The sequence below is a fragment of the Rattus rattus genome, chromosome 12 (assembly GCF_011064425.1).
Source record: "Rattus rattus isolate New Zealand chromosome 12, Rrattus_CSIRO_v1, whole genome shotgun sequence".
In the NCBI taxonomy this organism is placed as follows: domain Eukaryota; kingdom Metazoa; phylum Chordata; class Mammalia; order Rodentia; family Muridae; genus Rattus; species Rattus rattus.
The window spans coordinates 61,551,010-61,575,698 of NC_046165.1; the positions used below are offsets into that span (position 1 = coordinate 61,551,010).

Genomic DNA, 24,689 nt, shown 5'->3' on the forward strand with positions numbered 1-24,689 from the left:
GAAGAAGAAAGGGAGGAAGAGAGGGAGGCAGGGGAGGGGGGAGGAGAGAAGCTTTACCGCAAAAGAATGAAGCTCACCACTGAAGCCAGTGGGACCTGGGGGCCAGAAGAACACGGCAGAGCAGAAGAGGAAGTGCATGAACATGTACGCCCACTCTGTCCTGTCCTCTTACAGTGTGCTTGGTCACAGGGTAAGAGAAACCTAGAGTACAGAGGCTTATACCACACTTCCCACATGGAATTCTGGGTAAAGACTGACTCACAAGTATGACCTGGCCAAGACGAACAAGAACAGCCTGAGTCTCCAACAGAGGACACTTAGGAGGGAACCTCCCTAACCACTCTTCAGCTCAGACCACAGCCGACCAAAACAGGATCCAGAGGTGACTAGTGCATCTGCAGAGCTTCTCAACCACCCATTTCCCCTTCTGCTAGACACCATGTTAATGAGAAATGTGAAAGGCGAAGAATCAGCATTTGAGACATTAACAGTTTCAAAACAAAGCACTTTTCCAAAATCTGGCAAAAGACGCAATAGACTCCTTTTCTGGACTGAAGGGTAATGTGAGGGAGAACTCCTGAAGAGAATGTGTCTGCAGCGACTGAATGACGGGTGAGAACTGCAATGCTGTGGGCAGACTGCAAGACTGCAGGTCCAAGGGCTCGCTGCCTTCCCTTGGGCTGGTTCCGCCCTTCTGGAGCAGCCATTCCTTGTCCACCTCCATGTCGGAAGGAGTATCCCCTGACTAAGAGACTCAGACTCTGTTAGTGTCGCAGGCCTCTCACTTTCACCAGAGAACACCTTGGGCTTATAGGAAAACTTCCCCATCTTGCTATGATTGCCTCTCTGGTATACCCACCAATATATGATAAACCTGCCTTGACTTATGACTTCCTTTGTTCTATAAAACTGTAAAATGTCATGAAACTGCTTTCTCTCTAGAGCATGCAACTTGGGGTAACCTAAATCTGTGTTCCCAGGCCATAGTCGTTCAAAATGGTCCAGAATAAACTATCTCTTACTCCCTTTAAAATGAGAGCTGTCATTTTTGTGTCAAGTGTGTGTGTGTGTGTGTCTGTCTGTCTATGTATCTGTGTATGTGAGTATGTATGTATATGTGTGAGTATGTGTGGTGAGTATGTATGTATGTATCTGTGTGTATAATACATGGTGTGTGTGTGTGTATGTGTGTCTGTCTATGTTATCTGTGTATGTGAGTGTGTATGTATATATGTATGTGTGATATGTATGTATGTATAATACATGGTGTGTGCATGTGTGCATGTGCGTGTGTGTATATACAAGGAAGGAACCTTGTGAGAAAGGTCAGTCCAATTATTAGAACATAAAAGCTCATTCTGTCTATATAAATTACAGAGCTGTCTCTGCCTGGAGGTAGACTGACCACACATAAAGTAGCATTAGAGACGCCATCCCCAATCTTATGTGAAGGACCTCACTTCTACTGTCTAATTTAGAAAGGACTGGGAGAATAACTACAAAATCAGTCTAGACTATTTACCTGTAGCAGCAGAAGAGGAAGATCTTGTGACAAATGAGTGGAAGGTGAGAGCTGAGACAAAGGAACACCAAACCAAGTGGGGCCCACTGGCTTCTCCTTCCTTTAGGCTCCGCAGTTCACCATTACCTACAGGCACTGCACGGCAGCCTAAGTGACCACTGCGGAAGGAAATGTCTGTGGTATGCCCACCCCTCTTCAGCACTCCCTCCTCCAGGATTCCCACGGATTCTCCTTAGAGGTCCACTAAGTCCTTGTTGTTTTGCACTGGCAAGTGTTCATTTTATAGAACTATAATGTTCTGTGTTCGAGAAATCCGAGTTGTTTTGCTGGGGACAGATGCTTTGAACCAAGAGTGGCATTTAGACTGGCAGGAACGGTTTGGCTCACTTTACACAGACGGACGGAGGACACTGTATTCTACCACTTAGGAAACTCTTCTAACACTCAGTAGTCACGCGCAAGATCCATTAGCTATCTCTAAATCACAGGACCCAGCTGAGGAGCAGGCAGTCCTTCCGAGAGCTTACTCATTTATCTAATCATCCCTTTAGTCACAGAAGCACTCCTCTAACTACAGATGGCCACTGGTTCCCAGTGTTCTGACTTATGTTTCAACTCTGCAGTGGTATAAAAGTGAAAATTGTGGTAAGAACTCAACTTTGAATTTGGTTCCTTTTTACACAACGGTGATTTGCAGTCTGGCCCTCTTCTCTCCCAGCGTTCCATGGTAGCAACTGCAGTGCCCAGTCAAAAGCAGACTGGTAAACGGTGGATGCCATGTCGTGTTGGTGAACTAGGACAGTAGACAGCGCAGGTGAATCAATGCAGTTGACTTTATTTTCTACTAATGATGGGCACCAGGAGGTTTCTCTTTCTTTTCTTCCTTTTCCTGTTTTTAAATCCTTTCTGTTCTTCAGGAAATCAGCTCTCAGACAGATCAAGTTTCATGTGCTTTCCCATAAGCATGCAGTCACAACCCCACTGTACGTCAGGGAAGATCTGTAACTTGCAGGTCATACATCCTGTACCACTACTGTGACTCACAGTGGCACAGGATATAATCCCTGACCTCAAGACATTCAGAAGCCATTAATGGACCAAGTAAGCACTATCTTGATTCTTAATTTATCACTAGTACCACTGTCAGCCACATGAGGACAGCCAGCCACTGACCTAACTTCAGTACCGTACTCGCACATAAGCAGTGCTCAAATGTGTGAGGCATGTGTGCATGTGCTCTAATTCTCATCCCTGCTCGCTCTCCTGCTCGATATGCTGAAGGAAGAGCTGCCAAATGTAGAATAAAGCCCGGCTGGAGGTGGGGGCTACATTTTGACTCAACATCCTGTAGAATTCAGAGAATGCTGACAGCTTCTCCTGACAAAGCATTCCACATTTGGACACTAAAATACATCAACAAAGAAGTTTTATCTAAGAGTATTCACAACAGCCTAAGTGACTGGTTTCATTATAGGATTTCTAGGGTCAGACAGAGACTGTTGAATAATGGTGGGGGACTAACGAGTAACACAGGCAGTGTCATCCTTTATAAACCAGTCTGAAATATAAAGACCCCTTAAAAGCTTTTTCCAGCTTGATGACTACAGATGTGAAATTAAAGCAGTAAGTCATAGAATTGAACACGGAAAATTCCAGGCTCGGACAGCTTGACTGCGTATCTCAGTAGAGGGTGTCTAAAGCATAATGAACAACGAAGCCTGAGACGCGGCCCACTGTTCTCAAGTGGCAATTGAGATTTTCTATAACCTCTTGGATCTTTTCTGGGGAAAGATCTATTGTGAATGTTCCATGGTGAGGAATGGGAAGTCCTGAAATGACTTTTCGTTTATGAGAGAGCAGAGTTCCTGGGGATGGAAAGAATACAAAGAGTAGGAGGATTGTGGGAAAGAAAGGGTCAGAAAGGAAAGAGGAAGTCCAGGATGTCACAAAGAGAACAAGTCACCACTCAAAGACAGACATCACAGGGATAGAGACCTCTGCACTGACCGTCATAACAGCAACTGCCCAAACACGGTTCCTTTCTCCAGGGCGAGCAGCACCGTCCTGGTCTGCCACATCATACAGGGGTCCCTGCTGGGAAAGGCAGATGCTCCCACACCCTCCTCTTGGTCATGGGGGAAGGCTCTGCTCAAGTTGCTTACGGCTTGTTTGCCTATCAGTTCTGTGGTGGAACATTGGTAAGAAATAAATCTTTGATGTACAAGCTCCCAAGATCTGTATCTTTTCAATATGACAGTCTGACAAATTAGTCCTACTTTTTGTCTCAAAATGAACTGAATATGTAGGTTGTTTTAGTTTGCTTTCTTTGCTCTGACAAACACCGTGAGCAAAAGCAAACTGTCTGTTAACTACACTTCAACTCCAGACCAACCTCAAGCAGAAACAAACTGTGAGGCGAACTGAAAGAAGATGGCTTTTCTCTGAGGATTTACGTCTGTCCCCTCTACACCTTCCATGTTCCCCTCCCACTCCCAGAAGGCAAGTCAGGGCATCACTTTCTGGCCAGGTAGTGGTGGCACATGCCTTTAATGCCGGCACTCTCGGGGAGCACACAGGTAATCTCTATATTCTTAGGGTTCCAGAACAGCAAAGACTACAAAGAGCAACTGTCTTGAAAAACAAAAACAAAAACAAACAAAACAAACAAAAAACAAAAAACAAAACAAAATCAAAGCCAAATCACTTTCTGCATTCTAACATTTGAGGAATGAAGCCTGGATGTCCTCTATTTTCAAACACTCCTCCTTTAAAATGGTGATTATTAATTAAAGAATTGATGAGTCACTCTTGCAAAATACACGTCAATTTACCCTTACAAAAATGTCAAACATGGAACTAGAGAGAGGGCTCAGGCTTCTCTTGCAGAGTCCCCACACCCGTATGGCTCACAACCATTCATAACTCCAGTCCCGGGGTCTGACGCCTTCTTCTGACCGTGGGCGCCAGGCTCACACAAAGTTCATACATACCCGAAGGCCAGACACTCATACATGTAACATAAAACTGTAAATATTCAAAGCAATAAGCATCAAAAATGAACAATAATGAATGAGAGGAGTGGTACACGCCTGTTATTCCAGCACTGGGAGGCAGAGGCAGGCAGATGTCAAGTTCAAGACCAGCCTGGTCTACATAGTGAGTTCTAGGCCAGCCATGACTATACAATGAGAACTTGTCTCAAACAAAAACCATTAACAAGACTTCTACATGTTTTTAGGGGTACAAGGAATTTAAGAGAGGACATAAAACAGCTCACACATTATTTTGCACCCTGCTTATTTAATAGCCCACAGACAAGGCTGTTGTTAATTACTGCACTTGCTAATAACTGCCTGGCCCAAAAACTGAGCTGTCCATGCCTTCAGACACATAGCTTGTCTCATAGTCTCCTAATCACAACGGGAAACCATGATAACCCCTGTCTGAAATACGCCTAGCTGAAGGCTATGCTGTATGTTTCAGTCAGCACATGCAGCCCAACAGTCTCCAAAAAGATGGCGGCCCTTTTCTCCTCAGAGCATTACAAGACTGCATGACACCAAATTTTAAAAACATCCGTTAAGATCAGAATCTCAGTGGTGTTTCAGTGTTTCTTTTTTTTTTTTTTTTTTTTTTTCTTTTTTTTTTTTCCAGTGGGGACCATGATTGCCTTCCTAGGCAAGGCGCTCTACCACTATAAATTCCAACCCCTCAGTGTTTCTTTTAAGTTGTAATGATCCAATTATCTATTTCCAGCACTTCTGTAATGTCTTTGTGTTCAGATTTTCAGTAAAATTGTTTTATTATTATTTATTTTGAATAATCATAGTTTTAAATATATATTACAAATACTTTTCCTCCAGGCTCTCATTTACAAGACTAGCTTTTTACATTGACTTTTTAAAATGATTGTGGCTTATACTTCCAAATATTCCTGTTATAATTTCAAGATTTCAAGACATTGTTCTTTATGAATTCCAAGCTTATGTTAGCTAAGGGACCATCTTCACAAATAATAAAATAAATTCTCCCTTTCCCACTCTTTGGGTCCTTACTAAGCTTTCTTCCTGTATATAAATGCCTATCCAGCCTCTCAGCACTGTCACTCTAAAGGAGCCGGCACTGCATCAGTGTGGAGCGGGCTTTCCATAAATGTTCATTCAGACAGTCTATTCTTCCCAAGTCCTGCTAGTTCTATAGACAACAATGATCTAAATTCTTCTCAAAACTTTTTCCCACAAAATTACACTGAGGGTGCCTATGGGTCAGCCTTGTGTGAATTGAGGGCTGAGACACACTTCTGGTTCAAAGGAGACATGAGCAGAAGTCACTGAACTGAGCTGCCGGGAAGCTCTGATGAGCACAGGCGCAGCTGGAGGATGCCTTTGCCTTCTGCTCTTCTCCTTCCTGTCTGGGAGGCAGAGCCAGCCATGACTGGAGAGCAGCCTCTGGACAAGATCACCACAACAGCTGCATGGCCAGGCATCAGCATCTTGGCCTCTGACGGCCCCTTTGAGCCTCCTTACCACACCTGGACAGCCCTCACCTGAACAGACTGTCTGAACATTTATTGAAAGCCTGCTCCACACTGGCGCAGTGACAGCTCCTTTGGAGTGAGTGTGCTCTGGGCCGCCATATAGGCATTCATATACTAGAAGGAAGCTTAGTGAGGAACCAAGGAGTCTCACACCCCTCAACTTACTTAGGAAAATGCATGGGAGCTGGGTTTTCTGTTCACTGCAACAGAATTTAATATCTAAACCACACAGCAAGACCCACTCAACAGCCTTCCAATCTCATAACTTGAGAGGAATTCTTGAAGCAAAGCCATGATGGTTTAAAGGGTAAGTTCTACATCCACAACTAAATTTAATTTTAAAAAGAGGAATCAAATCATTAAGAACTCAACCAGAAAATATCATCCTGAGTGAGGTAACCCAAACACAAAAATACCCACATGGTATGCACTCACTGATAAGTGACTATTAGCCCAAAAGCTCAGATTACCAAAGATACAATCCACAGACCACATGAAGCTCAAGAAGAAAGACAACCAAAGTGCAGATGTTTCAGTCCTTTTTAGAAAGGGGAACAAAAATATTCACAGGAGGAAATATGGAGAAAAAGTTTGGAACAGCGACTGAAAGAAAGGCCAATTAGAGACTGCCTCAACTGGGGATCCAGCCCATATACAGCCACCAAACCCAGTCATTATTGCAGATGCCAAGAAGTGCATGCGGACAGGAGCCTGATGTAGCTGTCTCCTAAGAGGCTCTGCCACAGCCAACCATTGAACTAAGAATGGGGTCCCCAATGGAGGAGTTAGAAAAAGGACTGAAGGAGCTGAAGGAGTTTGCAACCCCATAAGAACAACAATACCAACCAACCAGAGCTCCTAGGAACTAAACCACCATCCAAAGAGTACACATGGACAGACCCATGGCTCGAGCTGCATATGTAGCAGAGGATGGCCTTGTTGGGCACCAATGGGAGGAGAAGCCCTTGGTCCTGCCAAGACTCCATGCCACAGTGTAGGGGAATGTCAGGGTTGGGAGGCGGGAAGGAGTAAGTGGATGAGTGGGGAAACACCCTCATAGAAGCGGGGACAGGGGGGATGAAATAGGGGGTCTATGGATGGGAAACCAGGAAAGGGGATAACATTTGAAATGTAAATTTAAAAAATATCCAATTTAAAAAAAAAGAACTCAACCAAAAATCAAGAGTGGCTTTTACAGAGAACTCAGTAACTGGGAACTCTTGATGCTGGAGCATTCTCATCAGGACACATGGGGAGGAACAAAAAGCAAAAAAAAAACAGCTGAAGACTTTTTGGGGGTTTTTTGTTTTCTTTGTTTGTTTGTTTGAGACAGAGTTTCACCTCTGCATATCCCTGGCTGTCCTAAAACTCACCCTGTAGACCAGGCTGGCATTGAACTCCTAAGTGCTAGAATTAAAGGCTTGTGACACCACTGCCCAGCTAAGATATCCCTTTCAAAGCTTATAAATTCACCACCAGTGGAATAAATTAGATAGTTGACTGTTACCCTAAGGAAGGACAAATGAGCTTGGGGCAGACTGCAGGCATAATGTTTTTGTGTACTGTGTAAAGGTTATGCTTGTGTTATTTCAGTGCTATTTCTCTGCCCTCACATCTTGTTTCAATCTGGACCTGGCACTGTAATGCTTAGGTCTCCTGTTCCAAGTTTGTGTAAACATTCTTACCCTATATTCTCTGTCCTATCAATAAATGCTGATCAGCCAATGGCTGGGGAGAAGAGAGACTAGGGCAGAAGCTTCCACCAGCCAGGGGAAGGAGGGAGGGAAGGAGGAAGGATCCAGATCCACACAAAACATCTGAAGCCCAAAGAGCCAGATCAATAATAATATGCAAGTGTCATAGGATGGGACAAATTAGCACAGGTGTTATTATGGATCATTTAACTGCTCAGTATTGATATGCAGCTTGAAATAAATCTTGGTGTCTCTGTGTGGTTATTGGGGAATACAGCCACTGGATTAATTCACGATTTACATTTCTATTTAAAAGAATTCTTTTTACACAGACAGCAATAATAACCCAATTCTTGAGTTCAGCTGGAGGCTGCAGCTAGTCCTCTGATAGTGAGATGAGGGGGGCCCATGCACTCTTTATGTTAACCTGGCTGGATTTAGAATCTACATGGAAACACACCCCTGGGATGTCTGTCGGGGGTTTCCTGAAAGATTTAACTGAGGAGACACTCCGGACATGGGCAGCACCACCTCATGGGCTGCGGTCATGAGCTCAATGGGAAGTGAAGAGAGACAGAGTTGAGCGCCAGCATTCACCTCTACTTGGGACGGCAGATGGGGTGTGGCCAGCTCATGCTCTTGACACCATGTCTTCCTCATCTCAACACACTGTGCTCTTTCTCAAGCTGAAAGCCAAATAAGGCCTCTCTCTGTCCTTTCTGTCAAGTCTATTATCACAGCAGTAAGCAAATGGATGACACATACCCCACCTCAAAAGCCAGCCAATTTTTCACAGAGGGGGATTTACATTGGCCATTTTAATGGACTCACTGGACTTGGGCAAAAAAAGGCAAGAAGAAAATGTGAAGGACTATATGTGCCCACAGTTCAAGTCCATCTGTGACTCCTCAGTAGTACAAAAAGACTTTTCCTGGGGAGATAGCAAAACACTGCACCCTGCATTAGGGCTGGAAAGCAGCTCCAAGCCATGCCCAAGAGCTTCCAACAGAACCTGCCCCAGTGTCCTCAAGACTGAGCTGCTAGTTCACCACAGGCTGAATGCATGTATCTGACACCAAGTGCACAGAGGCAATCTTAGGGAAATTTCTTGGTTCTTTATTAAAAGAACACCTTTTACTTATTCTTTGGCAATGTCATAATTTAAACAATATCTCATTGGGGGGTTGTTTGTTTTTCAAGACAAGGTTTCTCTGTATAACAGAGCCCTGGCTGTCCTGGAACTCACTCTGTAGACTAGGTTGGCCTCAAACTCACAGAGATCCATCCATCTCCCTCTGCCCACACATGCAAAACACACACACACACACACACACACACACACACACACACACACACACACACTCTGCCTGTCATCCCCTCTTCCCTCCCCCTCTCTGTAATCCACTGGGTCTAATTAGTGCTGCTGGACTGCACACTGACTGATCTTGCTGGCTTGGTTTTGCACAGGCAGCCACAGGAGCAGTGAGCTCATGAGTGCAGTGGCCATGTCTGCCCCAGAAGACAGAATTACACAGCACTCACCCTCTGGCTCTTCTTAAAATTCTTTCTGCCCTCTTTTTCTAAGATGTTCCTGAGACTTGGCCAGAAGGGAGAAGATATGAAACACATTTATGGTTAGGCACTAAGTAGTCACTAAATTCTCAGCACTTTGACTAGTTTTGGGGTGTCTGCATTAACAGCTGAGCACTACAGAGATGCTTCTCTGGCCAAGGCTGAGGGCAGTCACTAATCTATGTGTATAAACATAAATGTTTAGAAGGCAGTTTGACCACATGTCCGTTTAGCAAGGCAACAACAGTATGCTCCCCTCTGAGGCCTTTGACCAGACTTAGAATACAAGGCAAAAGAATTATTTCCTGTGTAGCAGACCTCAAATCCAATTCAAAAGTGATTGGTTAGCCACCCCTCACTGTAACAGCCAGTATAACACTACTGCACCAGTGGAAACATCTTGCCTTAGCAGATCAGTTTACCAATGGGTAATATCATGAATAGCTCTTCTCCTCACACGGCCAGATAGTACCTTCCAGCACTATGATAGCTAGCCAACAGAGGAAGTTTTCAGGTCAGTTCCGGTTTGGTTTCTCTATATGACTACAACCAGTGTGTTGTGTCTTCAGCAATAGGATCTTTCCATCTAGTTCCAGTGGGTAATCAAGCGCTATGGCAATAGGCTGGGGTACATCTAGGGTTTCCGGACCAATAACTTCTAGGCAGGTATCCCATACCTGGCATCTCTATGAATTTCCAAGGTAACGAGTAGATGGTCTCTTTAAACATAGCACCTCTTTCCCAAAGAATTGAAAATACGGAACACCTAGATCTGCAAAAGAAGCAAGGTAACTCTACTTGTAGCAAAACAATAGTATAGATTAAAGAAGACACACTATCAAGATTGATAGCAGGCCACAGGTATGAGGCTATTCTAGGGCCCACACTACTGCCTGGGGTCTCTTTTTATGGGGTCTAAAGAGAGGGGGGCTGGTCCTACCAAGGGACATAGTTTGGGTGGTTCTCTGCTGTTACTGATAGATTAGGTCCATACTCCCTTTTTTTTTTTTTTCATAATCTATCCTACAGTGGCCCCCCTTTTTTTTTTTTTATTAACAGGTATTTCTTATTTACATTTGAGTGTTATTCCTTTCCCCGTTTCCGGGCCAACATCCCCCTAACCCCTCACCCTCCCCTTCTGTATGGATGTTCTCCTCCCCCTCCTCCCCCCATTTCCGCCCTCCCCCCAACAATCACGTTCACTGGGGGGTTCAGTCTTGGCAGGACCAAGGGCTTCCCCTTCCACTGGTGCTCTTCCTAGGATATTCATTGCTACCTATGGGGTCAGAGTCCAGGGTCAGTCCATGTATAGTCTTTAGGTAGTGGCTTGGTCCCTGGCCATACTCCTTTTTTACTGTGCACCCCTTCCTATAATGCCCGATTCTAACCTATGCATGACCAGTTATGTACAGGCATAAGAAGGTAAAGGGAGAACTCTCCCAAAAATGCTACTAGAGGACAGACAGTTTGTTTTATTGTAAAGCTATACCTCAAACTAGTTTGCACAGGATTAGCCCTTCTAGTATTCATACCCAGACACGATGAGAACATACTTGAATAGAAACTGCAAATTCGATTGTTATCAGGGTAAGAAAAACTGGCACAGCTGTTGAGAAACGGCAGGTGTGTACCTGATACAGGTGGGAGACCAAGGGGCTTCTGAGCTTGTTGGCTGCACTGCTTGAAGGGGAATGAGTGTCTATCGCACTTGTAGGTGACAAGTAGGCTAGCAAGTGCATTAGTACAAGAGAGGCCCCAGCATACTAAAATGTCTCCTATGCTTGCCTGCCTTGGCAGCATGCACTTACCAATCCCAAAGCTGGGTAGGCAAGCTTTCCTGAAAATAACAGGCCAGCCAGCCAATCAGTGAACTCCAGGTTCAGTGAGAGACTCTGTCTTGAAAAGGACAATGAGTGTGTGATACAGAAAGACGTCAATGGAAAGAATGGGAGGCAGAAACTAGTCAAGCAGATTTAGGAAGATGAGCCTAGATTTGTGTCCTTGGCCAGTAGTTGGAAATGCTCCTGAGTATGTCCTGGCTAGGAGTAAAAAAACAAGAATAGACAAGTCGCATGCCTTTCAATAGTAACTCTGAATACTGATGGTCTCAATTCTCCAGTAAAAATATATAGACTATCAGTCTGGATCAGAAAATAGGGCCCACCTTTTTTCTGCCTCTAAGAAACAACCTCACTATCAACAGCAGACACCACCTTAAGATAAAAGGATGGAAAATGGTATTCCAAGTGAATGGAACTAAGAAACAAGCTGGTGTAGCTATTCTAATATCTGATGAAATACACCTCAAACAAAACTAGTCAGAGGCAATAAGGAAGGAAATTTTAGCTTCATTAGAGGAAAAAAAAGTCCACCAAGATATTACAATTATAAACAAATATGTACCAACCAGAGCACTGAATTTCATAAAAGAAACTGTGGTGGACTTCTTAAAACACACACACAATCAATACCAACACAGTGATAAGTGGGCATTTTGATACCTGGCTCTCACCAACAGCCAGGTCATCTAAAAAATCTAAATAGGGAGCCTCTAGAGTTGAATGACGTCAAATCAAGTGAACCTAACAGACACCTACAGAATGTTCCACCCAACACGACAGAATACATTCTTCTCAACAGCCCATGAACTTTCTCCAAAATCCACCACATACTGGGACACAAAGCAATTACAACCAATATAGGAAATTGAAGTAACACCCTGCATTTCATCTGACCACAATGAAATGAAACTGGGTACCAACCACAACAAAACTTGAGTTCAAAGCCGGCCTGGTCTACAGACCGAGTTCCAGGTTAGCCAGAGAAACCTACCAACACTACAAAATGACAGTTGGGCCAAGGAAGAAATCAAGAAGAAAATTTAAAAATTCCTAGAATTGAATAAAATGTTTATTCAATTCTAATTTAAATGTTAATTCAAAACCTATAGGATACAACAAGGACCAACATTAAAAAAAGGGGGGGTTAAGTTAATAATTTAATAATACACCTGAATGCCTTGAAGAAACAAAACAAAGAATATCTAAACACAGTAGTCTGGAAGAGACCATCAAAATTAGGGATAAACTTAATGAAATTGAAACAAACCAACAAAAAACAACACAAAGAATTAATGAAACAGAGACCATTCTTTGGAAAGATTAACACTGCTGGAAAATCTTTAGCCAAATTAACCAAAAGAAAGAAACCAGGATCCAAATAATAAAGTTAGAGATAAAAAGGAGACATCACAACAAACACTGATGAGATTCAGAGACTCTGAAAAGACATTTTAAAGCTCTGTATTCCACAAGATTAGAAAAATGTAAAAGAAATGGATGAATTTCTAGATGTATATGATCTATTAACACTAAAATAAGATGAAATAAATTACTTAGACTCATAACATTCAATGAAAATGAAGCAGTAATTAAAAACATCCAAACTGAACCAAGCAAAGGCCAGAAGAATTCAGCGTGAAATTCAACCAGACCTTCAAAGAGAACAAAAAAAAAAAGAAAAAGAAAAAACCAAAACACCAATACTATTGAAACTATTCTGCAAAAGGCATAAACATTTCCAAATTCTTTTTACAAAGCCAGTATTACCCTGATCCCAAACCAGACAAAGACCCAACAAAAAAGAACTAAGTAAGGCCAGTATCTCTGACAAACATGGACCCAAAAGTTCTCAGTAAAATATTTGCCAAGTGAACTCAAGAACATCAAAAAGATCATCTATCATGATCTAGTCAGCTTTGATCCAGAGATGCAGGGATGGTTCAATAAAAATAAATCAATACATTTATTTCATCACATAAATAGACTCAAGGACACAAACCACATGGTCATCTCATTAAATGAAAACAAAAATCCAACATCCTTTCATGATAAAAGTCCTAGAGAATCTAGGAACAGAGGGAAAATATCTCAACATAATAAAGGCAATATACAACCAGCCCCTTGTGAACATCTGCCGAACAGAAAAACTCAAAAGCACTTCCACTAAAATCAGGAAGAGGACAAAGATGTCTACTACACCACCCATTCCCAATCCAGTTCACGCAGTGCTTGAAGTCAGCAAGAACAGCAAAACACGTGCAAAAGATAAAGGGGACTCCATGACCCAGAACATTCAGGCCAGCCAGTCAGTAGGCACCAGTGAATGTGAGGGGAAGAAACCATGTTCAACACGACAGCTAAGACGAGCTGGCTCCTGGCAAGGTTTTAAGTGGGGCAATGATATGGACATGTATGATCATAATCGTGTTTTAAAGCCCGCCTTAGGAAACCTGCTGGAAGGTAATGCATAACAACAACCACTGTTCTCTGCAGTACTGATAACTATATTTATTAAGATAAAAGAATATTCCAGAAGAATTATTATGATTGCTTAAAATTAAGTTGGTCATTAAAAATTAGAGTAAAGATGCTGTTTTCTTAAGAGAAAAAAAAGGGGGGCCTGGAGCTGAAAGGGTGGGGAGGTAGACAGAATCTGGGAGATGTGGAGGGAGAAACTGTGATCAGAATATATATCAGAAAATAAATTTATTTTCAATTTTTAAAAAATGTAGTTACAAGAAAATGCACTAACATCTTTAAGTTGCACCACACTACAGAGATCTGCCCGGCTATGAAGACCAGGGATAAGGTATTTTAATAGGACTTTGGTCTCAAGAAAGACCAGGGTTGGCTCACAGGATATAAGCCCCCAAATTAAACTGCATTTTAGATCTTTTGTTTTGTTTGTTTTGTTTTTTGAGTCTCTCTACACAGCACTTGCTGACCTGGAACTCGCCATGTAACTAGGCCTGGCCAAACTCACAGAAATCCACCTGCCTCTGCGGGAGAGTGCTGGGACTGACGACATAGTGACCATATCTTATTGTGTTTCATACTCTTAAAAACCCACAAAACCAAAAACTGTAAAAGCAGAGAAAAGACCTGAGCAGCTCCTCTAGAGAGCTGAACTGCAAACTCTGGTTCCCAAACCATTAACGGGTCAGGAAATTAACCAAAAGGCATGTGTACAGTCAGGATTTCAGAAGAACTAAGACAGAGCAGAAAGTCAGTGTGCTTGTCATATGAGAAGGCCACTAGCTTACAGCATAGGAAACCCAGGAAATGCCAAGGTCAGAGCAGAGCTGGCTCCCATCTGACCCTCTGTTCCAGTTCTGTGAGAGAGGGATGAGATGGGGGCTGGAGAGAGGTGCCAAAAACTGATTTGTGGTCAAAAAGTTTTTCCAAAACACTACTCTGCCCACTCTGGTGCTGACTGTGTGCTAGCAAGCTACCCAAAAGTAAATGTTCACTATTGGAAACTTCAGGATAAATCTAAAGGCAGAAATGTGGTGACTCCTGTTCACCTGAGTATTAGGTACCAAAACAAAACAAATGCATGGGAAGACTGAGCTGGGAGAAACCGCTGCTGGCCCAGAGCTCCAAAGCTCTGCTTGCCAGTTGCTCCATGAAACGGGACAATTTCACACAAGCTGCCACTCGCTTCCTCCCCACTGCATTCTTTCTCACGTGTGATCTCAGGGGGAGGTGACTGCAGGGACTTTTTGTTCACCCAGGCACTCTAAGGCACAAAGTGGTTCTGAGACACAAATTCCCTCCTTTTCCAAGATGAAGAGACTCAGTCTGAGTGTGAGGGGAAATGGACTTGGCTCTGGTCTCAGCACCCGCCCTGGTTCTTTTTCAAGAATTTTAAATTAAAAACAGAAAAGCCCACGGCAGCAAATGCTACAGAGGACAAGTAAGCAACCTCTTTGCTCTTTTGGCCTTACTGGCCATTTCTCAGAACCCTGGATTAATTTTTACTAATGATTAAATGAAGCATACGAACCAAGAGGCCTCCTGCCTCTGAATGGGGAAAAAAGTCACTGAAATGGCTTGCAGAAGTTGCACCAGGAAGTCAGGCTATGTGTCAGAGGATTTCTATGTGTAGCATTCTCCTCAGGAGACCTAGTCATACAAAATGTTGTCCCTTCAACAGACTGATACTATAACAGCGTAGGTGTGCAAGACAGCCACTTAGGGGCCCTTACGTCTCAGGGAAGCAAGTACATATACACTGTGTACCATTTAGTTTAGTGCTACAGTGCACATAAATACTTCTGTCTGAAATCATAATTTACTAACTTCTAATGCCATAACACAGCTTAATTTCCTCCAAACTCCAAACCCACAACCCATATGTAGCCAGGGCTGACTGACTCCCACCTCCATCTCCCTGGAGCAGGGGCGACAGGTATGTGCTGCCACACCCAGTTTATTTGATTCTCCCGAAGTCCCAGGCTCCCACCAACTGAACTACATCCCCTCTCCTCCCAACTCTTGCTTAATGACATCAAGACAAAAAAAGTCCCTCTCTCTATGCCAAAAAGCAAAGCAAAAACAGTTATGGGAAGGAAGATACTGTGTAAATAAAAAAAAGGATTGCTTTTCAAAGTTTTGATCTCCTTTGCTTGGACATGATTCTCTCTCTCTCAAGTGTCTTCTGGATTTTTCTTTCTCTCCTGTTTAGGGTTATGTATCTATCATAGTCTCAAAATCATTCATGTCAGGAGTCTCAGAAGTGCCAGCCTGGCACTTTTCAGTGTTGCAATTCCAGTGATTAAGATCTGTATAGTCCTACAGAAAAGCTGGTTCCACAATGTAAGAGAAATTCAGAGCTGTCAGCAGTCTTGTAGTGAGCTGAACATGCATGCTTTCCCACGAAGATCTAGGAGTCATCCTGCTCCTGACCTTGGGGCCACACAGGCAGCCCATCTGCAGACTCCTGGGCCTGGCTTGAATGCAGCGTAAAGACCTCACTTTCAACAATCCCATGAAGTACACTCCTTTGGGACTTGAAAGCAGGAGTATTAGTGCCAAATGTTAGATCTCTAGTGCAGATGTGAAATGATAGATCTAGTGCAGAGGTGAAAGTTCACTAATTTTACACCATTAAATAGAGTTCACATAGTCAAAAATTAGTTTGAACTTCAACCCTTCTAAGAAGTTCTCAACTTTCACAACTTCAATTGTAGGATAAACTTTGATTTGCACTTCTTCCAAAAAATTGTATGCAAGTATCATAAAATAAATCTCAGCCCACGCCCGGACAGAAAACACCAAGCCACCATGGTTCCACGTGGAGAGGTTTAATGAGAGAAAGAGTAAAGGAGAGGAAAGGCCAGCCATGGGCACGTGGAGGGAAGGATGAGGAAGGGGGCAAGAACAGCAAAGAACAAGAGTAAGAGGGGGTAAAAGGGGAGTAAGCTACAGTTGCCAGGTAGCTGTGGGGGTGGAGCTTAGAGAGAACACCAACAACTGTGGTCTAAGTATTAGTGAAGTTTCACGTCACAATGAACGAATTAGTAGTAAATGGGCCAACTACTATGAGGATTTATAAGATGAAATAAAAGTCTAACCTACCTTTTCAAAATAAAATTAAGTAATTAAAGTGTTGTAAATTAGATGCTCAGCCAACCTGCCTTTCAGTGACTCACCAGCATCAGATTATGTCATCACCAGCCACCACCAGGTGCAGTACTTAAAAGGCCCCAGCCACCACAGATCAATTGACAGTCCCCCTCCTTCCATTCGCCTCCCTCCCCCCACTCTCTCTCCCTCCCTCCTTTCCTACACCTCCCTCCTTCCTCCCCCCTCTCTTCCTCTCTCTCATTCCCTATCTTGTTCATTCTCTCTCTCATTCATGTTCCCACTCCACCCCCAGACCCCCCCCACCCTACCACACACACCCCTAACCCCCCTCACCCCTCCCAACACCCCCAACTCCCCAAACCTCTTGCTCCAGCTCTGTTGCATAGTGTGATCTCTTGCTGGCACACCTTCTCAAGGGCCCATCAAAGATACACCCCCTCCCACCCACCCCACCCCATCCCCACCCTTCTCCTAGCATAAAGGCCACTCAGAAACACAACAGTTGAGAGACTTAGACGTGTAAAGCTTTAAAGAAATAAAACCCTTTTAGTCCCAGGTCATTGGCATCTCTATCCCAGGAAGACCGGTTATCCCAGCCTCAGGCAAGCTGCTAAGTTTCTCTAAGGCTCAGTTTTAAGTATCTGTTTAGGGAAACTCTGGCAATTACCTCTCAGAGTCGGAGTTCACTTAAGGAACTGGCAAAGTACTCAGTAAAAGCCACTGGGCATCAGATTTCCTTCTACAGAGATGTAAATCTGACCCTTATTATTCATGAGTTCTACCCTAAAGGAAGCTGCTGAAAGGCTGGATCTCAAAAGTCAAAGTTTGAGGGGGCTCCCCAAGGTTCCCGTTGTAGTACTTAACCTCTCTGTGCCAGTTGGTTTTGGTCAACTTGACACAAACTAAGGTCAGCTGGGGAAAGGAAACCTCAATTGAGGAACTGTTTCCATCAGACTGGACTATAGACAAGTCTATGTAGCATTTTCCTAATTAATGATTGATGGGGAAGGGCCCACCCCATTGTGAGTAGTATCAACCTAAGGCAGGTGGTCCTTGCCTATGTAAGAAAACCAGCAGGACAAGCCCATAAGCTCTGCTTCAGCTACAGCCTGGAGCTTGTGTCCTGACTTCCCAGGATAATGGACTGTGATTGGACCAGTAAGCCAAATAAAACCTTTCCTCCCCAAGATACTTTTGGCATAGTGTTTTAGCAGGAATCAAACTAGGCCCCTCTCCCTCTCACAAGGTTTCCATCCCCACTCCTGTTTCCTGTGCCAGGTGTTTCTGTAATCTTTTTCTTCCCTTTTTGGCTTTAGTTACTCCTGGAGCCACTCGTCCTCCACACTCCCCACAGTATGGCAACACTCTGAGCGGAGTTCTGACTAGCACAGGCTGCTCCAGTCTTACCTTACTCATAGTCACAGAGACTCTGTATGGTAAGATAGCTGTCCTGGGTTAGAGTTTGTGCATGACAATAAACGTAGGAAGATGTGCTGATGAGTGTGCCAACTTGACACAGGCGAGAATCTTCTGGAAAAGTGAACCTCAGTGGATAAAATGCCTCCACCAGACTGGCCCGTGGGCAACTCTGTGATGGCATTTTCTTAATTAATGGTTGGTGTGAAAGGGCCCAGCCCACTGTGGGCATGACACCCGTGGGCAGGTCCTGAGCTGTATAAGAAGGCAGGTTGAGCAAGCCATTAAGCAGCACTCCTCCAAGGTCTTTGCTTTAATTGCTACCTCCAGGTCCCAGTCCTGACTTTGTGCTTCAAATCAACCCTATCATCCTCAGGTTGCTTTGGGTTGTGGTCTTTACTACAGCCATAGAAACCTAACTAAGACCAAAGATAAGCATCTGACTGGGCTGGGTCATACCTGGACAGAGGCCCTTCCTGGCTCTCTTCATCTATGCTCTACTAAATAAAACACCCCTTGTAAATTACAAAATTTTGACCAACACAGAGCACACAGGTCTGTGATGATGCTCTTTTTTCAACCTACTTTTCTCCTCTTTCTAAATATTTATTTTGGTTTTTCAAGACAGGGCTTCTCTGTGTAGCCCTGGCTGTCCTGAAACTCATTTTAGACCAGGCTGGTCTCAAACTCAGAGATCTGCCTGCCTCTGTCTCCAAGTGCTGGGATTAAAGGCGTGCACCACTACTTATTAGCTATTTATTTTTCTTCTGTGGGTGTATTAGTGTTTTGCCTGCATGCATGTATGTGCACAGATCCATTTCTTCACTGAAACGGGAGTTATAAGCAGTAATGAACCACTATGTGGGTGCTGAGAATCAAACCAGGGTCCTCTGCAAGAGCAGCCAGTGCTCTTAGCCACTGAGCCATCTCTGCAACCCAGATGAAGCTCTTACACAGGACCCCTGAAACACCATCAGCCCAGAAAGGGCAGCCTGAGAAGCAGCAGGGAAACGAGGGCCCCTAGATCCCACAACTGGTATAGCCTTTGTGACTAGAACCTACTTACAACCAGAGCCTCTGCAAGGCCAGTGAGTTCTGAGACTAGGTTCTGCATGGGGGCAGAAAGCTTCACTAGTGACTCAGTTTGATTTTATAGTTCTTAATTCCTTTATGTTTGCTCCTTTGACATCAAATAAAGATCCCAGTTGTCCCACCTGGGCCACAGTGACCACGAAAGCAAAAGTTTCTTTCACCTACTCTTTAGCTTGAAGATTTGAGAGCCGCCAGCCTACTGGTGAGAGAAGGCTGGGAATGAAAATGTACTTCAAGTGTAACGATCCTCTGAGGGGGAGCAGCAGGGGCTGTGCAGCCCAGCCACTCGTCCCCACCAGAAAGTTCTGGTTTCAATACTCTGTCTTAAACATAACGGTCTTATTACATAATATTCTTGGCCTGGGGGTGTGACTCAGTGGTAGAAATCTTGCCTAACATGCCCTGACTTCAGAGCTCCATCCCTAGCACCATGCGAGTATACAAAACAAAACCTACACTCTAAAATTTCTGCTACTCAACTTCGTGAGCACCTTGAAAAGACTTGGTCATCACCATCACTGTCATTACGTGTGCACGTGTGCATGGCCACCTAGTCTAATACTTCCCCCACAAATGTTTATTTGTTTACGTAAGGTTTTCACAAGTCATCCCAATACTCACTTAACAAACATCAATTAATCCAGAATACTTAAGTACTGGATTTTCAGAAATGGGTGGTCCTACATCAGACACTGATAAAACAAGTAGTGAGGGACTCCTGTGAGCCAGGTGGTATGTAGCTCACTCATCAGTAAGGTGCACAAAGCTCCCTAGGGAACTCTCGGAAGACAAAACAGACGTAACATAGGTATATCACTGCTTAAAACAAAAAACATTAAGGTGCAGATAAAGGCTATAATGAGTGGGAATGGAGAAGGGCAACTAGGATTTCCTAAGCACGGTGCTATAGCACACTATTTGCAGCTGGCCCTCATGGTTCAGTAATGAACTGGCAAAGCAGCTAATGGTAAAAATTTTCTAAGTGTTGATGAAAATCAATACTATCTTCCTATCTTTAGCATCATCTCAAGCGACACTAAGATTGCCTTTGAAAAGCAAGAACGCAGATCGATTCTTTCTTCTAGGGAAAACCATAATGAAAACTGCCTTAAAACAGTTACATTCATGGTTGACTGACCCAAAGAAGCATAGACTTGTCAACCTGAGTAATAATATTTACAGAGACGAGGACCCAGAATTACTGTAGAGGCCCGTTTCACGGTAACTCCACAGTAAGAGAAATTCTGCTATGTGCACTGCAAACCAGGAAAGTGAGAGATCCTTTGTGCTGCGATGAACTGAAACTTACTCTTCACATGCACTTTAGCCCCTCTATGCACTGAATATTACCTACGCTAAAGTTGTTCCTTTCAAGGAAACTACATAGAAATGGGAACCAGATGTTTCTAAAGTAATATTATGGAGTTGAGGTCTGGACAACCTTTCTCCTCCTCTGATTGGATTTAATGAACTTACAAATTGCTTACAAATTGGGACTCAATTTCACCTCTAGTACTGGAAAGGGACGTTTATCAATATATTCCTTCAATATATTTTATGGAAAATATTCCAAAAAGATAATTCTTTGACAAAAATTTAAAGCCCAGAAAAATCTATTGCAGTCTAAGCATTTGTACCAAAGGAAAAAATTAAATACTGTCACAAGACTTCTTTATGAATCAACCAGTTTCTTCAGTTCTTCCCGGACTGACTGCCATTAACATATGTTGGCAATGTTTCCCCACAGATCTGCATAGGAAATGAAGCAGGCGCCATTTACATCAAGAATGATGCAGATGTAGATATGTAATACACGCATATAATAGACTCTTCCTTTATATTCAAGAACCTAAGAAACAAATCAAGTAAAAATGTTTGAATTTACATTATAGAAAGGTGATGAAGTGATTATTTTCTTTAAAGTGAACACTTTTTGCTCTATCTTTGCAATTTTAAGAGTCACAGAATAACTCTACCTTGTCATGGTATCAACTTATAATTTAAAAAAAACCTAACTACCTGACAGAAGCTTAAAACCCAGACAACTACATACCTCTACCATGTTACAATTGTTTTTAAAATGCTTGTAGATATTAACCAAATAGTAATTTCAGATAAATTACACTAGTTCCTATATTCAAGCGGCATTCCTCTGGAAATCAAAAACGCAATGCAAGGGGGAATACTGAAGGCAGAACCAGAGCTACTTCTGCTAATTAAGCAATCAGAAAGGAAGTAGGCAAAAGGAAGGAACTCAAGCAGTTTTCTGCAAAAGTAATCCCTTGCAACTTTCAGACATTTCCCCTTGAGCTCCAAGACATAAACTTTTAGGAAAGGGGGGTACCACACGCAGAAGCCCAAAGTTACTCTCTTTACAACTTAACAAAACCATGAGTTCGGTGAAAGATGTCCTGGAGATACACAAATTCGCTGAACGGTATGGAAGAAAGAAAATACGTTCCCTTTCTCGTTTCGGTTAACTAAGAATTGGACCAACTAGCAGCGGCTCCAAATCATCCCGATGCATGGAGGGTCCTCCTAGCTAAAACACCTGCAAAGCCGGGCGGCTCCTCCCTCTGGTCTTCCCATTCACTAAACTGGACCAGGTCTGTGTATCTCCTGCACTGTTAACCCAAGGGTTGGACTTCGCCAGAAGCCAGTTGCTGAGACCGATTCCACCGCGCTTGGAACCGAATCCGCAGATGCGGTCTACACTCCCACCAAGCAAGGGCCGGACCTCCCTGAGGCAGAGGGGCAAGCAGTCAGTACCTGTCCTCCGAGACGCTGATGACACCCTCTTCCTTAGGCACAATCACCGCCATGTTGACCACCTCCTGCGACCCCTCGACCCGCTGCAGCAGGATCGGCTTGCGGGTCAGTGGCTGGGGCTGGATCTCCGCCGCCATCGGAGGGGGCGCGCCCGGGGAGCAGCCGAACGCGCCGGGGGACTTGGCTGAAGAGAATGCTCAGGCTTGCGCTCAGGATCGGGCTGAGATACGGAGCGGGCCTTCGTAAGCCGGCGACCATAGCCCTGCCGCCTGTCCGAGGAACGTGCACGTTCCGGCTCCTAGAACCAATACCACCGCCACACCGGCCGCAAGCCGGCGCCACCTAAGAGAGTAGGGGGCGGGGATCAGGGGGCGGGGCGGGGGCGGGGCCTGTCGCTGGGCAGCCAACCCACTTCCGGAGGATGGGCACTAGCAGCCAATGCGCGTGCGTCAACTCAGCAGCCACTTCCGCCCCGCCACCTGTAACTCGCCGAGGCGGGCAGCGCCGTCGGGACGCATGCGCCCCGCTGTCCTCTCTCTTCCACACCCAAAGCTTGGTCCCCTCCCTCCTGAAAATCTGTGAACGCGCTTGCCCAGAGCCCCACCCTCTCCAGACTCTGAGAATGGGGCGGGGTAAAGCCTGCGTCAACGGGACCGGAAAAGCGCCTGCAGGAAGGACAGACGCTAAACTAGTTGAGACCAGAGTGTGCATGCGCGCAGATGACTCACCTCTAAGTTTTAACAACAATACACCGGAGAGGGCGCTGTACTGTCGACCATAGTTAAGCGGCTCTCGTCTGCACCGCGTGGACTCTTGGGTGTTGTAGTTTTCTCAATCCTCAACGTCCTTGTTCTAGAAAGCAATAACGCCCACTTCTCAACCCAGAGATTCTCATACAAGCTTCTTTGAGGGAGTTTAGAGATCATCGTATCAATCTTCTCTTTCTGTTATGACTAAAGGACTCACACTTGAACCTAGGTCTAATCTTGTTTCCAATCCCTAGCAATTCAACATTTTTGCTTTTCCAGTGACAATGGACAGTTAATACAATCACAATAGAATATAGAATGACCTTAATAAGGAGGATAAATGTTGTCTGGGCTATGGGAAAATTGGAGCTCCTTCATACTTCAGGTGGGGATGTAAAATGGCGCATTCTCTTTTAGGGGAAAATGTAGTTTTGCTTCAAGGGATAAGCACTGCTACTGTCAGGTCCAAAAGAAACTGGATTACTAGGTATCTGTAGTGTCCATTAGGAGAGCAAAGCAAGGCAAACCCTGAAAGCAAAATGCTAATTGAAAGGAACCAATCATAAATGGTCGTTTATTTTATGATTCCATTTACATAAAATAATCAGATTAGTGACTGCACAGAATTGGGAGAGAAAGGAATAAAGCAGTCTAGGCTGTTTTGGGTTCATGTATGTCATTTGCCAGGCGTGTGCCTGGATCCCTGGAACTGGAGTTATGGACAGTCGTGAGCTCCCAGTGGGTGCTCTGAATCAAATGTAGTTCTGGAAGAGTGTCCAGTACTCTTGACTACTAAGTCATCTCTACAGTCCCAAGAGGGCTATTTTTTATTTATTTTATAGTAAGTGTGTGTGTGTGTGCCTGAGTGTCTGTATCTATGCCACATGTGCACAGGAGCCCATCAAGGTCAGAAGAGGTGGACCCCCTGAAACTGGGTTTACAACCTCTTGTGAGCCACAGTATGTTATGTCTTCTGACAAGTGATCTTAGTTGCTGAGCCATCTCTTAGAGCCTACTACCGAGGCTATTTTTAATAATTGGATTAAAATGACTTCTCACTCTTGGATGGCCAATTATGAAAGACTTTTAGATAAGGAAAGGAAGGGATACAGCAAACTCCACAAACCCTTTTAGTAACAAACAGTGTGTATTTTTTTTTCTGGCACATTCCACAAGCAAAACTGGTAATAAAAGACTGGGCGGGGATCTGGGGCCCTGGAGTCATCGGATGAAATACCCAGGAATTCAGCTGCATAAGGCATTCTGAGACCCATAAAGGTAGTGGGTCAGTCATAAATAAAAGTTAAGTAATGGAGAGCTGTGCATCAACCTACAAGTAGGAATTTAGGAGGAAGGGCCAAATCTGTGGCAACTGAGGAAAGATACAAAGGGCTGTGGAGATAGAGGAATTGGTGTTCCAAACCAAAAGAGTGAGATGGGACATAAGTGCTTCACAAGGTGTCCTGAAGCAAATGGCTGAAACTGCTTCTTCACCTGTCAGTTATAGGTGGATAATCCCAGTTTCAATTTACAAAATGGTTATAAAAGGAGAAGGAAGAGATGAAGATTCTTCATTTAGAGGAATAATCCCTGTATCTCGCAAAGAACAGTTACAGAGGATGAGGGAAAGGTAAAAGGAATTGGAAGAAGTTAAAGAGAAGAAAAAAGTGTGGAGGCGACCTGACACCTTTCTCTCAAGACAAAAGGAGAGAAATGGATTACTAGTCAGGGACATGGGTCAGCAGTCAGGGCAGACCATCCTGCTGTAAAAGCCTCAGCCTTTCAAACATCAAAAGGCTGAAGATAAGAAAATAAAGGACCCTGTGTCTTTCATTTTCTAAGGCAGTTCAGAATTCAGTTTGAGAGTTGAGTTTTCTTACCAGTTCAATTATATGTTGCTTACTCGAA

At 44.0% G+C, this 24,689-nt stretch overlaps 1 protein-coding gene across 2 annotated transcripts in view; it reads right to left on the reverse strand.

Annotated features, from left to right (window-relative positions):
* Window positions 1–22,380, reverse strand: part of Wdfy2 (WD repeat and FYVE domain containing 2) — a 154,399-nt gene extending 132,019 nt beyond the window's left edge. For both annotated transcript variants that reach the window (XM_032917221.1, XM_032917223.1), the window contains exon 1: window positions 22,033–22,380. In XM_032917221.1, coding sequence (XP_032773112.1) covers window positions 22,033–22,169 — 137 coding nt within the window. In that variant the 5' untranslated portion in view covers window positions 22,170–22,380. The remainder of the gene's footprint in view (window positions 1–22,032) is intronic.
* Between the last annotated feature and the right edge of the window lie 2,309 nt (window positions 22,381–24,689).